Source organism: Danio rerio, chromosome 3 (assembly GCF_049306965.1).
Source record: "Danio rerio strain Tuebingen ecotype United States chromosome 3, GRCz12tu, whole genome shotgun sequence".
Lineage (NCBI taxonomy): Eukaryota > Metazoa > Chordata > Actinopteri > Cypriniformes > Danionidae > Danio > Danio rerio.
In genome coordinates, this window is record NC_133178.1 from 23713007 (window position 1) to 23728108 (window position 15102).

The following is a 15102-nucleotide window of genomic DNA, read 5'->3' on the forward strand; positions in this document are numbered from 1 at the left end:
TGTGGTGGCCAAGTCTTCTTTTTTCAGGCAGGTTTTCACAACTGCTTGGAGCATTCATTTTTTTTGGGGGGCAATGACTCTTGGTTTTAGACAGCTGTTTGCATGATGTTACCATCCTTTTTCAGATCTCTAAAAAGGCTTGAGGAGGTTTCTTGCATTGTAGATAAATTGAGGAAAGTCCTGTGGTGGTTTAAACCAGAAAGGTCAAAAGAATGACAGTGCCAGTGGCATGAAAATCAACTCTCTGAGGGCTCTACACAACCAACCTGTCTGAACAAAATGAATCAATTTTTCTTACCAGGAAACTACATTGCCTGGTGTTAGCAGATTACATTGACATTACCTCAACAATCCAGTGTATGGACTTAAAAAAAATTTAAATAGAGCCTCCATCATTGCTTCTCCAAAACTTAATGCCTTTTAAGAAAAGAAAAAAAAAACATAACATTTCTTTATTCTAAATGTTTAAAAAATATTGGCACATCAAAAAGTGTGGTCATACTGACCATTTGACAAGCTTATCCAGCTAAAAAATAGTGCTTAAAATATCACTAAAATAATGTATTTAAATCTCAAAATTAAATAGAAAATGAGGCGTATAACTAAAAGAAAGTCCACTTTTTAAAGGAAAATAAGAACGATCAAGGCGATATAATTCAGAAGGGTAAATACAAAAAAGAAATAAAAAAGAAATAAAAAAGGCTTTAGTAATCTCTCTGGCCTTTATATAACCCATTTAATAAGCTCAACACATTGATCTATATAGCTTACCAAATTCACTTATAGCACGTCTTTGGACTGTGAAGGAAACCGTAGCACTCAGAGGAAATCCAATGCCAACTGACCCAGGTGAGGCTCGAACCAGCGACCTTCTTGCTGTGAGGCGATTGTGTTACCCACTTCACCACCGTAACGCCCCACATTTATCATGATCCACACAAAGATTCAACATGGGCCTACATCAGTGTGGTAAAATTAATTGATTTAAAATAGATTACATATTTTTAAGTTAAAAAAACAGTTTTCTGAAATACACAAGACAACTGCATCTGTACTAAAACATTATTCATATATTGAATAAAAATGCGAATTCACTCTCTTCCAACAGGGGGCGTCTAAAGTACAGCAGGAATAATAGGGTTGCCTTGGTTACTGCAATAAACAAAGCAGCATTGTCAAATCTAGCAGGATTTAATGGATTTTATAAACTACAGCACCTTAATATGCAATTTAGCATAAAACTACAGTGAGATGCATTGCATAATCAAAAATGATAGGAATTTTAAATACTTTAAAGAACCTTACATTTCTCTAAATTGATTGATCAACTTTTCATACTTTCTAAGACCCCGCGGACACCCTGATACTGCTCCAGCACTTCAAGATGTTCCAGGATGTACTGTGGCGTAGAAGAGGTCAATCACAGAAAATGCCAAGCAGGTAAGTTGAGCAATTCAAGCATTTTCCATGGATTTTACTAAAACTATAGTGAGATGTAGTAAATGTATAATGTAGAGTAAACTAAATGTAAAAACTCTTACAATAGACAGGGATTGTTCATCTAATTGTTTAGATTTGTTATTGTAATTTGATCATTTAATTATCAGATTATGCAACAAATTGTTGTTTTAATAGTTAAACATTTTAACCCACTAACAGAGTTGTTGTTTTCCACCATTTTGTGCTTCTGCTCCACATGACATGTCTAGTTTGGTATACATTTTCATTGCATTTGTTTTTAAACAGTCATTGTCATTGTGATATTTCAATAACATTTTCATAGTTGATGAATGATTAGTCAATTATTGGTCTCAGTGTTTTTGGAAAGTTATTAGAAAGTAATGCATTAAAATATCGAGTTACTTTCCAAAAAAGCGTAACTAGCTACTTTTTATGGTAGGTCATGCATTGCATTACTTTTAAGTTACTTTGTCTGACCAGGCTGAAGCTTGATCTCTTTCAGAACTTGCAGTTTTGTTTTGTTCTTAATTTATTTATTTTATTATTATTATTATTTTATCAAGGAACTCTGCGATGAACAACACACTGTATAACCTTCATTTACCTTTAAAAGCACATCAAAAAAAAATTAATATAGGATATCGTTATCTTTGGAGAACTTCCTAACCCCAAAGCTCTAGATGTCTTATATACAGATTAATGACAGTTTAAAGCAATGCATTTGCTACTTTTAAACTTTTTGTCTTATTAAACAGTAAAATCACTGGCCATTCAGATAATCCTCTTTTCCTTTTCTTCCATGTGTTCAAAATAATAAGAATATTTCCATCACAGGACGGTATGGCTCAGCCACCTTAATTTCTGTCCATACCTGCATTCTTTAATTATGTGCGGGATTTAACATGACTGATCATTTTAATCAAGCAATTTATTTTTTAAAAGTGAATTAACTAAACTAAAAAGTAACTCAGATTACCTTTTTAAAAAGGTGACTCGGATATTATTACTTTATTTTGAAAAGTAATGCTTAGTTTACAATACTTAGAAAAGTAACATTATTACGTAACTCGTGTTACTTGTAATGCGTTATCCCCAACACTGATTGGGCTAAACATTTTGCGCAAATTAATGAGAGGAATAAATGACATCCCTCAATGCCTTCCAGTTTTCCACAGAGGAAACGACATCACTTGGAGAATGTAACTATGCCTTTTTATTACTGATGTAACCCAGTTAACCAGACTGTAGGGACAGACACAAAATTTAAAAACAAATTTCTCATTCATTTTCTTTTCAGGCTTAGTTCGTTTATTAATGAGGGGTCACCACAGCCCCGCCAACTTACCCAGCATGTTTTACACAGTGGATGCCCTTCCATCTGCAACCCGGTACTGGGAAACATCCTTGCATTCACACACATGCACTACGGCCAATTTAGCTTATTCAGTTCCCCTGTACCTCATGTCTTTGTACTGTGGGGGAAACCGGAGCAAACCCACATGAACATGGGGGAGAACATTCAAACTCCACACAGAAATGCCAAACAGGGGCACTGACCAGAGACCTTCTTGCTGTGAGGTGATTGTGCTACCCAAAATGTTTTTTTTTTATAACTGAAATTACAGATAATAGAGAAAATACAAGTTACATGCAAATGTTTAACTTGCGAAACACACACACACAAAAAATGAAAATTAGACTATTATTTTAATTGAAGGTGAATGCAAGATTCAGGTGGCAGAGACGGTCAAAAGCAAATAGTGGGAATCTGTTAAATTTTCAAGACAATATATCAAGACGATAACTTAAAATAGTTTGTTATTCCAAAGCATTTTAGTAAAGTTATGTTTGTTTTTTAAATATATATATACACCCACACCTTACACTGGTATCAACCTTGGGGCAACCTAGGTGACTTCCATTAAAACACGAGGATAAAGCTTAAAACAGTCAATGCAGTTTAAGGTTTGCATCCACATTTTGATAATGAGAACAAGACCACAAACACAAAAGAATTTAGTCTTTCATCAAAAATTTCTGAACATTTCTTAAAGCAGGGGTGCCCAAACTCGGCCCTGGAGGGTCGGTGTCCTGCATTTTAGTTCCAACTCCAATTAAACACTTCCAGGCAAGTGTGTTGAAGAAAGTTAGAGCTAAACTATGCTGGGCACTGGCCCTCCAGGACTAAGTTTGGACACCCCTGTCTTAAATGATCATTTGTGCCGAATAAATAAAGGAATATGTTAATAAATACCACATAACAAAGACACATTCAGCCATATAACACTGGTAACAGCAGTAAACTTCACTTTCATGAATGCAAATCAGCATATAGAAAAGCATTTATATGGGTAAATATATCCAGGACACAACATCTATCTTAAGCATAAGATGTATAAATAATTTGTCTTTAGTACTACATAGATAAAAATGTCACTTGTGCCCAAGCTGCCAAGGCAAAGGCACCGATACATACTGTATTTCTCTGTAAATCTGAGCTGGTCATGAGATCTTTAGAGCTGAAGGAACTTAATTACACAAACTATATTACATGTGCTAGTCTTCCACAAACTTGTGCACAAAAATAAATATGCTCAGAAATAAATATGAAGATAATTTTACTATTATTTTGGCTTGCCACATAAATATTGGTGGGAAAAACAACATGAAATGATTAAATCAAAACTAGCAACAGAGGAAAACAAAAGTTGGATTGTCATCAACAAACAACAACTGACCTTTGCATGTGGTGGGCTGAAGATATACAAAATAAAGATAGACGATGAAATGAAAACCATAGAAACCAAGAACTCAACACTAAAAAAAATATGAACCCATCCATGATCTGGAGAGATGACCTGAAACACGGCCTCAAAATATTTGAGAAACTGTGAATTTGGATTTGAAATGGATGTTGTTCATTAGGTTTTTTGAGCCAACCTAATTTACAACAGGGCAAATGTGTGTGTGTGTCTGTGTATAAACAGCCAATGTGTGAATTATTGCATGTGTATGCAAGTGTGAGATTACAAAGCTGATCTAACTATGATTATTTTGGCTGCTGATCACATTTCCGCCTGGAGGAGCAATATGTATCGAGTCCAGGATTGGCCGCAACACCTGACCAAATGGCCTGAGAGAGAAAGAGAGAGCATGAAGTACTGCGAAAACTGTGAAAATCACACAGATTTTCTTACATAAATTTTCAGCATTGGAAATGTGACAGTTGAAAACATCACAGTTATACAATCACTAAGAGATGAAGCTCACAAAAACATGCTCGAGGTCATGTTTAACTACAAAATCAAAACAATGACTGTCATTAAGAAAATGGTACTTATTTTTACGACCAAATAGTTTACCCAAAAGCCAAACTTTTATTAATTTTTCAAGAATCAAGATCCAACAATTCTGTGAAGATATAGCTTTATATAAAGAGAAGAGATGCAATGGATGTGACAATTGTATTGAAAAACTGTACATATAAATACAGTCAGGTCCATAAGTATTTTGACATCGACACAATTCTAACATTTTTGGCTCTATACACCAACACAATCGATTTGAAATGAAACAAACAAGATGTGTTTTTATTGCAGCTTTAATTTGAGGGCATATACATCCAAATCAAGTGAACGCTGTAGGAATTACAACAGTTTGCGTATGTGCCTCCCACTTGTTAGGAGTCCAAAAGTAATTTTTACAGAATAATAATAATCCTAAATCAAACTTTCACTTTTTAATACTTGGTTGCAATCATTTGCAGTCAATTACAGCCTGAAGTCTGGAACGCATGGACATCACCAGACGCTGGGTTTCATCCCTGGTGGTGCTCTGTCAGGCAACTACAGCAGCTGTCTTCAGTTCCTGTTTTTTTCTTGAGGTATTTTCCCTTTAGTTTCGTCCTTAGCAAGTGAAATGCATGCTCAATCGGATTTGGGTCAGGTGATTGAATTGGCCATTGCATAACATTCTACTTTTTTCCCTTCAATAACCCATTGTTTTCTTTCCAGTATGCTTTGGGTCAATCTCCATCTGCACTGTGATGGATTTTACCTTGAGAGTTGACAGTAACAAATTCCAAATGCAAAAAGCACACCTGAAATGAACTCTGGACCTTTTATCTGCTTATTGTAATTTGTATAATGAGGGTATAACACACACCTGGCCATGGAACCGCTTAGAAGCCAATTGTCCAATAACTTTTGGACCCTTAAAAATTGGGAGGCACATATGCAAACTTCTGTAATTCCTACAGCATTTACCTGATTTGGATGTATATACCCTCAAATTAAAGCTGACAGTCTGCAGTTAAAGCACATCTTGTTAGTTTCATCCGCTATGTTGGTGTATAGAACCAAAAATGTTAGAATTGTGTCCATGTCCAAATATTTATGGACCTAACTGTGTGTGTGCGCAACAATATATTGTTACATGTGTATAGACACAAACATATGCAACTATTGTAAATTGTGTAAATACGTTCATAGTTGTATGCGCACATGCATATATAAATAAAGACCTATTAGGAGAAGAAATCATAGTAATATCACTTGCAGCTGCATACACAGTGCTGGCAGAAGAATACTGGGACCAAGTACAGCAAAATCCATGGAATAAGTAAATATTTTCTATAAAATAGTAATTTCAAAGAGACCATTTAAAGCTTAAAGCAAACATTTAAATGCACATATTATAAATGAAAACTGCTTTGAGTACTTTTTTAGAGCATTAAATTAAATCTACATGTAAGCTTATGTGGTTCATAGTATTGTTATAACAGTTTTACAGTTACAGCGTGAAATGTTTACACCTAGGGATGTAACGGTATTGTAAATACCGTCATACCGCAATATAATTTTTTTCGATATTACCGTAGTCGCATGACTCGGTAAAACTATAGGTCTTCTGAGAAAATTTGCTCAGGCGAATGAAGCGAACGGGAGGTACCGGAAACTACAATTCCCATCAGCCCAGGCTTGGCCATAATCCCTTGCGGTCTGTTGTATAAGCGGGGATCAAAAAGAGCTGGAAAACCCTTAAGCGGGTGTTGTCGCCGCGCGCGTACTGAATAGTGGTGTTGTCGCACGAGTTCTTATCAGCTGTGTTGTCGCGCACGTACTGAATAGCGGTGTTGTCGCGCGAGTTCTTATCTGCTGATAGAATTCAAATACACGTGTATTTAATTTAAATGTGTATTTGTAGTTTTTATATACTGTATATTTAATAGTTGTACATCCTAACTACATGTAATTTATATATATATATATATATATATATATATATATATATATATATATATATATATATATATATATATATATAAATTACATGTAGTTAGGATGTACAACTATTAAATATACAGTATATAAAAACTACAAATACACATTTAAATTAAATACATGTGTATTTGAATTCTATGACAGCTTATTGGGGTCTAAGAGCACCCTCTTGGAAATGCTTCATTTACATTTTTTAGGTGTTTTAAGTTGTGCACATTTTAAAAATATTAAATACAAAATTTAAAAAAAAAAAGGTAAAAATCAAGAGAAGCAAAAAAAAATGTACAATTTTGTAGGTTGTAATTTTTTTTAAATATTTTGCTTCAATTTAATTACATTATCTTTTAATTTCTAAATTTGTTTGGTGAAAATATTATTAAATAAATAATATTATAAAATATTAATAGTAAAATATTATTTTAATATATCAGTTTAATAAATCTGTTTTGTTTAAATGCACCAGAAAACATTGCCTATATTTACTGAGTAATGGAGAAAATATTCATTTTCAAAAATGGCGTGTACTCAATTACGCTGAGCACTGTAGATAAAGCTTTTTTTGTTTTAAAAATAACAATAAAAACCTATATCAGTTTACCAAATAAAAATAAACACTTAAATTAATAAAATTCATTTTTTTTTTATATGTGAATGTAATTTATTTATACTGTCAGTCAAACTATTAACAAATACTCTATTTGTTTATGTGTAGCTACTTACCAGAAGCATACAATAATGCAATTCATCTGTGGCTGTGATTAACTGCATTTGAACAAGATTTAAATGTATCCAGTAGTATGGGAATCATTTTAAAGAAGACTTTTGTTGTTTATTTTCCAATGTTAATGAAAGTGAATCTGGAAAAGTGTAAAGGGAGGGGTTGGGGGCAAAACAGGTTCCTGACAGCTAAAAGCAGGTGCATGTCACAATATTTTGGCATGTGACATGAAAAAACAAACCCATATTAGGTTTAAAATGAGTTTGTTTTATTAACAATATATATATATATATATATATATATATATATATATATATATATATATATATATACCTCATTCCCTTTAACTTCATGCACCCCTCATATAGAAGAAAATACATCATTAACAACACATTCAGTAATTATGGTTTTACATTTTTTAACTGTGTGTACAAAACAGGATTAAGCATTAAAAGGTATTATGACAACCAATTTTAGCTGCAGTGTGCAACACTTTATATTGTTTTCAACTTCTGAATGAATCACTTTTAATCATTTCAAGAATGCATTCAAACACTTAGCTGTTTTTAAATACTATTGTTGAAAAGTATTTCTCCTATTTATCAATAAGACCCACACCTGTATTCTGTTCTATGAATGTAGTTTCCGGATATTTACTGGAAATGCAAATATCTTGTAGATCTTCTTGACATTTACAAGCATGTATGTGCTTAAGTGTTAAGCATACTCACGTGGAGAGCACTTCAGAGGGCAGATCGGTGATATAGGTGGGTATTTTATTGCCAGTGAGAAACTGGGCCACCTCATTAGTGAACGTGTTACAGTTGTGTTCAAACAATCTATACTTGTCACCACTGCAGAGAAACAGGGAAACAAGGACTTACAAAAATCTGTTTGTAATGTATTATTTGCATGTGTAAGAAACTAAACTTGAAGAAATTATAATATTTTAAATAAAATTATCAAAGTACCAAACACGCACTAACCTATACGTTGTCTCTCCAAGTGAGGATAGATAATCCATAAAGATCTCTTCCGTCACTTCTGTATTTCCCAACTCCACCACTGTATCTGGAGGTCCAAGCATCGTCCCTCCCTAAAACACAGACAGACACACTCTGGTACATACTGTCCTTGGACTTGCCCTAGAACAAAAGCACCTCTTAAAGGGATAGTTCATTTTTTCATCTATTATTTACTCTTTACTTGCTTTAAACATTTATAATGTTCAATCTCATGTTAAACACACAAGATATTTTAAAAAAAGCTAGATACCTGTAACCATTTACTTCTATATTTGCATTTCCAATGGAAGTCAGTGGTTACTGGATTCAGCATACTTCACAATATCTTCTTTTGTGTTCAACAAAATAAATAAACTTATAAACGTTTGGAACCACCTGAGAGTGAGTAAATAGTAATTTTAATGGTCAACTACGCCTTTAAGAACACTTTTATTGCAATGTCTTTTAATCTTAAGCTCTTATCCAAAAATAAATGGGCAAGTATAAGTGTTAAGATGTGCTGTCCAAAGCTCCACGTGATGAACATGTAAATTAAGGGATTGCAGCACATTATATAGTACATTGAGTATATTTAGGTTAACATTTTTTAAGTGCTTGTCTTATCTTCTGTACTAAATATATTATTGCAATGCGTTGTGATCTTACCGGTGGGCAACTAGAGATCCCAGCACCACCATAGAAGAATTCCTCACCATAGATCACTATAGACGTGTGCCTGTGTTTACATAATCATACAGGAAAAGCTTGCGGTTACATAACTAGATATTATATATTATACTTGATGCATAAAGGGTTGTAATAATAACATTTTACAGACAGGTAATTCACAAACTTACCAAATCCCATCAAGCTGCTTTCCTGAAAGAGAAAATAAGATTAAAATCCAAATATTGATGTTGGATTAAATTAGATATTTCTTTCATAAGTTATCATTTTGTTATATTCATATTATCAAAATACAATATCAGGACTGTTGTGATCTGAACCACTTAAGGAGTTAAAGTACTTTTACTCTGTTGAACATTCATGAGGGCTAAACTAGTGGGCTAGCACGTGACGCGTCTCATTACAATGAAGAACATCGTGTTCTTGGGCAGTTTGTTTTCTTACAAATAATTATATGTAGCTAAATGGGCATGACTTGTTGCGAATACAGCTCTAAAGGCTGTTTGATTAGCAATAAATGTTGATAAAATGTTCTAAACAAGTCAGTTGTACTGAAACAGTAAACGAATTTATAAATCCTAGTACGCTGAGGCGTCTCTTAAATATTCATGATGACACCCTTTCCTATTGGACCACAACAACGCGACGTCATATTACCTCATTAATAATCAAGAAATATATTCGCCGTTGGACAGTTGCAAATCGTCTTTGGATTTACCCAATTAATATTCATAAGTCTGGAATTTTCATTGGAAGGTTTACCAGGGAGCGACACTACCATGGTATCCATACAAATAAGCTAGCGCTTCTTCGAGAATTGCAAATCTAACTTAGCGGCCCTCGCCAGTGTAACGGAAAGTAAAGACGATCTGCTGCACTCACCCAGCATTATCGGGCTGAGCTGCCGTGCCATTCCCCTCGACAGGTCATAAATGAAGAGCTGGACTCCAAACGTCGAGTCGTGTTGCTCCATGTTAAAGTGATGCTGGTGTCTGAATGCGGCTGACTAAACGTTAGCCTTGCCTGCGGTACCTGCAGCTCTCGCGGCCTCAAGATCCTCAAATAATCACGACGGTCTATCAGTGTCAGTTTTAAAATGTCTGAAATATTTTATCTGTGTGGGACGTTCGGACAGTCTACGGCATTAGGAGGGTTTAAGGAAATAAAACACGATAAAGCTACTTTATAAGGATGATCGAAGATGAATAGGCTAGCTGTCCTTCCAAGCCGCCTGTGAAGAAGCAGCGTATTAATTCAACGGCACGACAGCGCCATCTATCGTATGTGCAGACAGTTACTTCACGACACGCTCTTTAGAAACTACATGCCCACGACAAACGATAATGTCATATCAATGGATTCAATCCACACTACAGTTCGCTGGCGCTTCTATCGCCACGTACAGTTCATTAATTTGTCTTCCATCGGTATGTGTTTTAGAAAGCTTTATATTCTAAACTATTATTATTTTTGTATTGATTTGTATGAGTAAGTAATATGATATGTTGAATAATAATACTATATATTGAATATTAATGTAATATGTTGAATTACATTATGATATATTGAATAATATGATGTACTGTTGATATTTAATTTAATTATTAGATATAAATGTCATATTTTTTATCTTTACTACTTATTACTGTTTTTATTATATATTTTTTACTTATTATGTTAACTTTAGAACTGCTTTGGCAATTAATTTGTAACATTTGTCGTGCCAATAAAACAACTATTAAATTGAGAGAGAGATTACAGTGTAAAAAGTGCTGGGTTACAAACAATTCCTTCATGTTGTCTCAACACAAATCGATTAAGTGAACTTAAGTATTTTTGCAAACTGAAATGGATTTAACATAAAACAGTTAAACTGTCCCAAAAAAACCTTAAGAATTGTGTTGTTTCAACTAATTTTAAATAAGTAGTTTAAACAAACAGCAAAAGTAACTTTTACAGTGTATCAAAAGATCAAAAGCCTATAGAAAGAGCTAGCAATTACTATTTTTATCAAATGTTTTTGACTCTAGAAGAAAGATGCATATTTAATTTTCAATTTAAATCCAGAGTTGGAATGAGACACAAATATTGGACATTTATAAATTCACAACGTTTTTCACACTTTATGGAACATTATAACACAATAGAAAATAATCGTCTGTGAAACGGATGTTCTTATAAACCTCAGTAATGTGCAAGATCTCCAGCTAAAACAGAATAGTGATTATAAACTAAGTGGCTTAATGTGTAAAGACAGGGACATTTAATAAACATCAATTTATTAATAATACAATATACTTACCGGCCACTTTATTAGGTACAACTGCTTGTTAATGCAAATTTCTAATCAGCCAATCACATGGCTGCAACTCAATGCATTTAGGCATGTAGACATGGTCTAGACCAGGCGTGTCCAAACTACGGCCCGCGGGCCATCTGCGGCCCGCAATCAATTTTGTGGCGGCCCGCGAGGCTTTTTATAAATATCAAAAGAAACTGGCCCGCTATACAAAAATGAACGTAATTCAATAAATAACCACCGGGTGTCGCTATTACATGCATTCAATTAAGCAGCAGTTCTTGTTATGATCTATCTATCTATCTATCTATCTATCTATCTATCTATCTATCTATCTATCTATCTGTCTGTCTGTCTGTCTGTCTGTCTGTCTGTCTGTCTGTCTGTCTGTCTGTCTGTCTGTCTGTCTGTCTGTCTGTGTCTGTCTGTCTGTCTGTCTGTCTATCTACACACAGTTGAAGTCTGAATTATTAGCCCCTCTTTGATTTATTTCTTCTTTTTTAAATATTTCCCAAATGATGTTTAACAGAGCAAGGACATTTTTACAGTATGTCTGATAATATTTTTTCTTTTGGAGAAAGACTTTTGTTTTATTTCGGCTAGAATAAAAAGCGGTTTAAATTTTTTTATGAACCATTTTAAGGTCAAAATTATTAGCCCCTTAATTCTTCAGAACAAACCATTGTTATAAAATAACTTGCCTAATTACCTTAACTTGACTAGTTAACTTGACTTTAAATGTCACTTTAAGCTGTATAGCAGTGTCTTAAAAATATCTAGTCAAATATTATTTACTGTCATCATAGCAAATATAAAATAAATCAGTTATTAGAAATGAGTTACTAAAACTAATATGTTTAGAAATGTGTGGGGAAAAAAATCTTTTCTCCGTTAAACAGAAATTGGGGAAAAAATAAACGGGGCTAACAATTTAGGGGGGCTAACCATTCTGACTTCAACTGTGTATATATATATATATATATATATATATATATATATATATATATATATATATATATATATATATTTATATATATATATATAAAATATATTATATATATATATATATATATATATATATATATATATATATATATATATATATATATATATATATATATATATATATATATATATTTATTTATTTATATATATGCGTGTCTGTGTGATGTATGTAAAATTTGGCCCGCGACAACATTTGTTTTTTTGCATCTGGCCCTTTGCCCAAAAAGTTTGGACACCCCTGGTCTAGACGATCTGCTGCAGTTCTAACTGAGCATCAGAATAGGGAAGAAAGGTGATTTAAGTGACTTTGAATGTGGCATGGTTGTTGGTGCCAGACAGGCAGGTCTGAGTTTTCAGAAACTGCAGTTTTGTGGTGCAAATGCCTTGTTGAGGTCAGAGGAGAATGACCAGAAAGGTTTGAGCTGATAGAAAGGCAACAGTAACTCAAAGAACCACTCGGTACAACAGAGGTATGCAGAACATCTCTGAACGCACAACACGTCCATCCTTGAAGCAGATGGGCAAAAGCACCAGAAGATCACACTGGGTGTGCCACTGCTGCCAGCTAAGAACAGGAAAGTGAGGCTACAATTCACACTCCAAAATTGAAGTATAAAAGATTAGAAAAACGTTTCCTGGTCTGATGAGTCTCGATTTCTGCTGCAACATTCGGATGGGGTCAGAATTTGGCATCAACATGAAAGCATGGATCCATCCTGCTTTGTATCAACGTTTCAGGCTGGTGTTGGTGGTGTAATGGTGTGGGGGATCTTTTCTTGGCACACTTTGGGCCCATTAGTACCAAATGAACAGTGTGTCAAAACCACAGCCTACCTGAGTATTGTTGCTGACTATGTACATCCCTTTATAACCACAGTGTATCTTCTGATGGCTACTTCCAGCAGGATAATGCACCATGTCATAAAGCGTAAAACATCTCAGACTGGTTTCTTTAACATGACAATGAGCTCACTGTACTCAAATGGCCTCCACAGTCACCAGATCTCTAACCAAAAGAGCTCCTTTGGGATGTGGTCGAATGGGAGATTCACATCATGGATGTGCAGCCGACAAATCAGCAGCAACTGCGTGATGCTATCATGTCAATATAGACCAAAATCTCTGAGCAATATTTTCAGTACCTTGTTGAATCTATGCCACGAATTTAAGCAGTTCTGACGGCAAAGTGGGTCCAACCCAGTTCTAGTAATGTGTGCCTAATAAAGTGGCCGGTGAGTGTATATACTGGAAAGCATGTAAACAGGTTAAAAGAATTACAAACTTTTTTTCCTCTCTCTCTCTCTATGGAAAACAATTTTAAAGAAATCGAAACATTATGCAGGGGTTTTCCATCTGGGGTCCAAGAGGGGAACATATTTATATAGCCTACAGGTATATACACCGAGCTTTTATGCGTGTAAGTTTTGCCTGTATTAATACGTCGTTGTCATTAAACTACTAAATATAAAAGTACTCAACTAAAATTTAAATTTTTCCCATTTTCTGCTTAGTGTGGGATAATTAGCGGAATACGCTGGATTTATTTTAAATTTAGTAAATGCACTGAATAAAACCAAACAGGGATCTCAGCAGCAGCAGCAGCAGCGCGAGGAGGGAGGGAGGGAGGGAGGTGTATAAATGAGGGGCGCTGGAATTCTCTAGAAATCAGCAGAACTTTCTGGAATTCTGTTGGCGCAGATTCCGGGAAGGACCGGGATATTTATCATTGTTATTCAGCGCGTTTCTCGGAAAACACAATTTAAGTACTTTCTTTTTTAGGTGTATGTGTTTCCGTAGATCACGTTTCTATATACAGGGCTTTACATCAGCATCTGCAATGACCCGATGGGAAGCTCAAAAGTGACTCATCGCACTAATACGTCTTTATCGCACAGAGAGAGACCACCTTTTCCCGTTTTTCATATCCATTTCTCGGCAAAAACAGTCGCGCTCCTTCCTTGACGCGCGCGAACTCTCGTGGCCATTCGTGCTCGGTGCAGTGCTGAAGGGACGGCGAAGTATGGCAATCCTAGGTAACATTCAGCGTTTAGCATTAGACATTCTTACGCTTGTCACTTGTTGTAATTAGTTCTTTTTACAGTTATATTGTACTTTTTTCCCTAAATGTCTGTGCAAACGTGCATAACTCTAGGTATACTAACCCTTCTTTCAGTATGTGAGAACCTGTTGATTTAACCACTGCACAGGCCAAATTGATTTGAAATTTGTGGCTTGCTGTATCTTAACTGACTCCATAGCTCCTTTCACAGAGTGATACCGGTAAATATCCGAATCATTTCCGGAATGACTTTACCAGAAAATTTTAAAAAGCGCTGTTCACACAGGCGAGGACGTTATGGAATTCTTTTTCTGGAAAAGAGCATTCACACATCCATTCCAAAATACGGGTAAATTCTGACTTCATTAACAAGAAATGAGCTCTAAACGGCTGCGCTTGTGATCGTTAACATTTGACTACATTACAAACTCTGTGGATGAATCAGTATTGTGAACAACGTCAATAAAAATTTATAAAGAAACACTTTCGCATGTCGAGATGTTCATAATATGGGTGTGCTGGCGCTCACTGGATGCTTCACGGGCACACGTGACACGTCACACAACTGAAGGAAGCAGAGCTTAAAG

The 15102-nt window shown here is 34.8% G+C and overlaps 1 protein-coding gene and 1 long non-coding RNA gene across 2 annotated transcripts; one reads left to right on the plus strand and one right to left on the minus strand.

Moving 5' to 3' along the window:
* The first annotated feature begins 1122 nt into the window (after nt 1–1122).
* LOC141381196 (uncharacterized) lies at nt 1123–5344 on the plus strand. Its single transcript, XR_012400977.1, has 3 exons — nt 1123–1246; nt 1347–1440; nt 5228–5344. It is a non-coding gene; the product is annotated as an uncharacterized lncRNA (long non-coding RNA).
* Nucleotides 3150–10284, minus strand: desi1a (desumoylating isopeptidase 1a). The gene is given in 6 exon segments (NM_200700.1): nt 3150–4594; nt 8193–8315; nt 8448–8557; nt 9132–9201; nt 9323–9344; nt 10035–10284. Coding segments are annotated over 6 exon segments (510 nt in total). The 5' UTR covers nt 10126–10284; the 3' UTR covers nt 3150–4500.
* Nucleotides 10285–15102: the final 4818 nt, after the last annotated feature.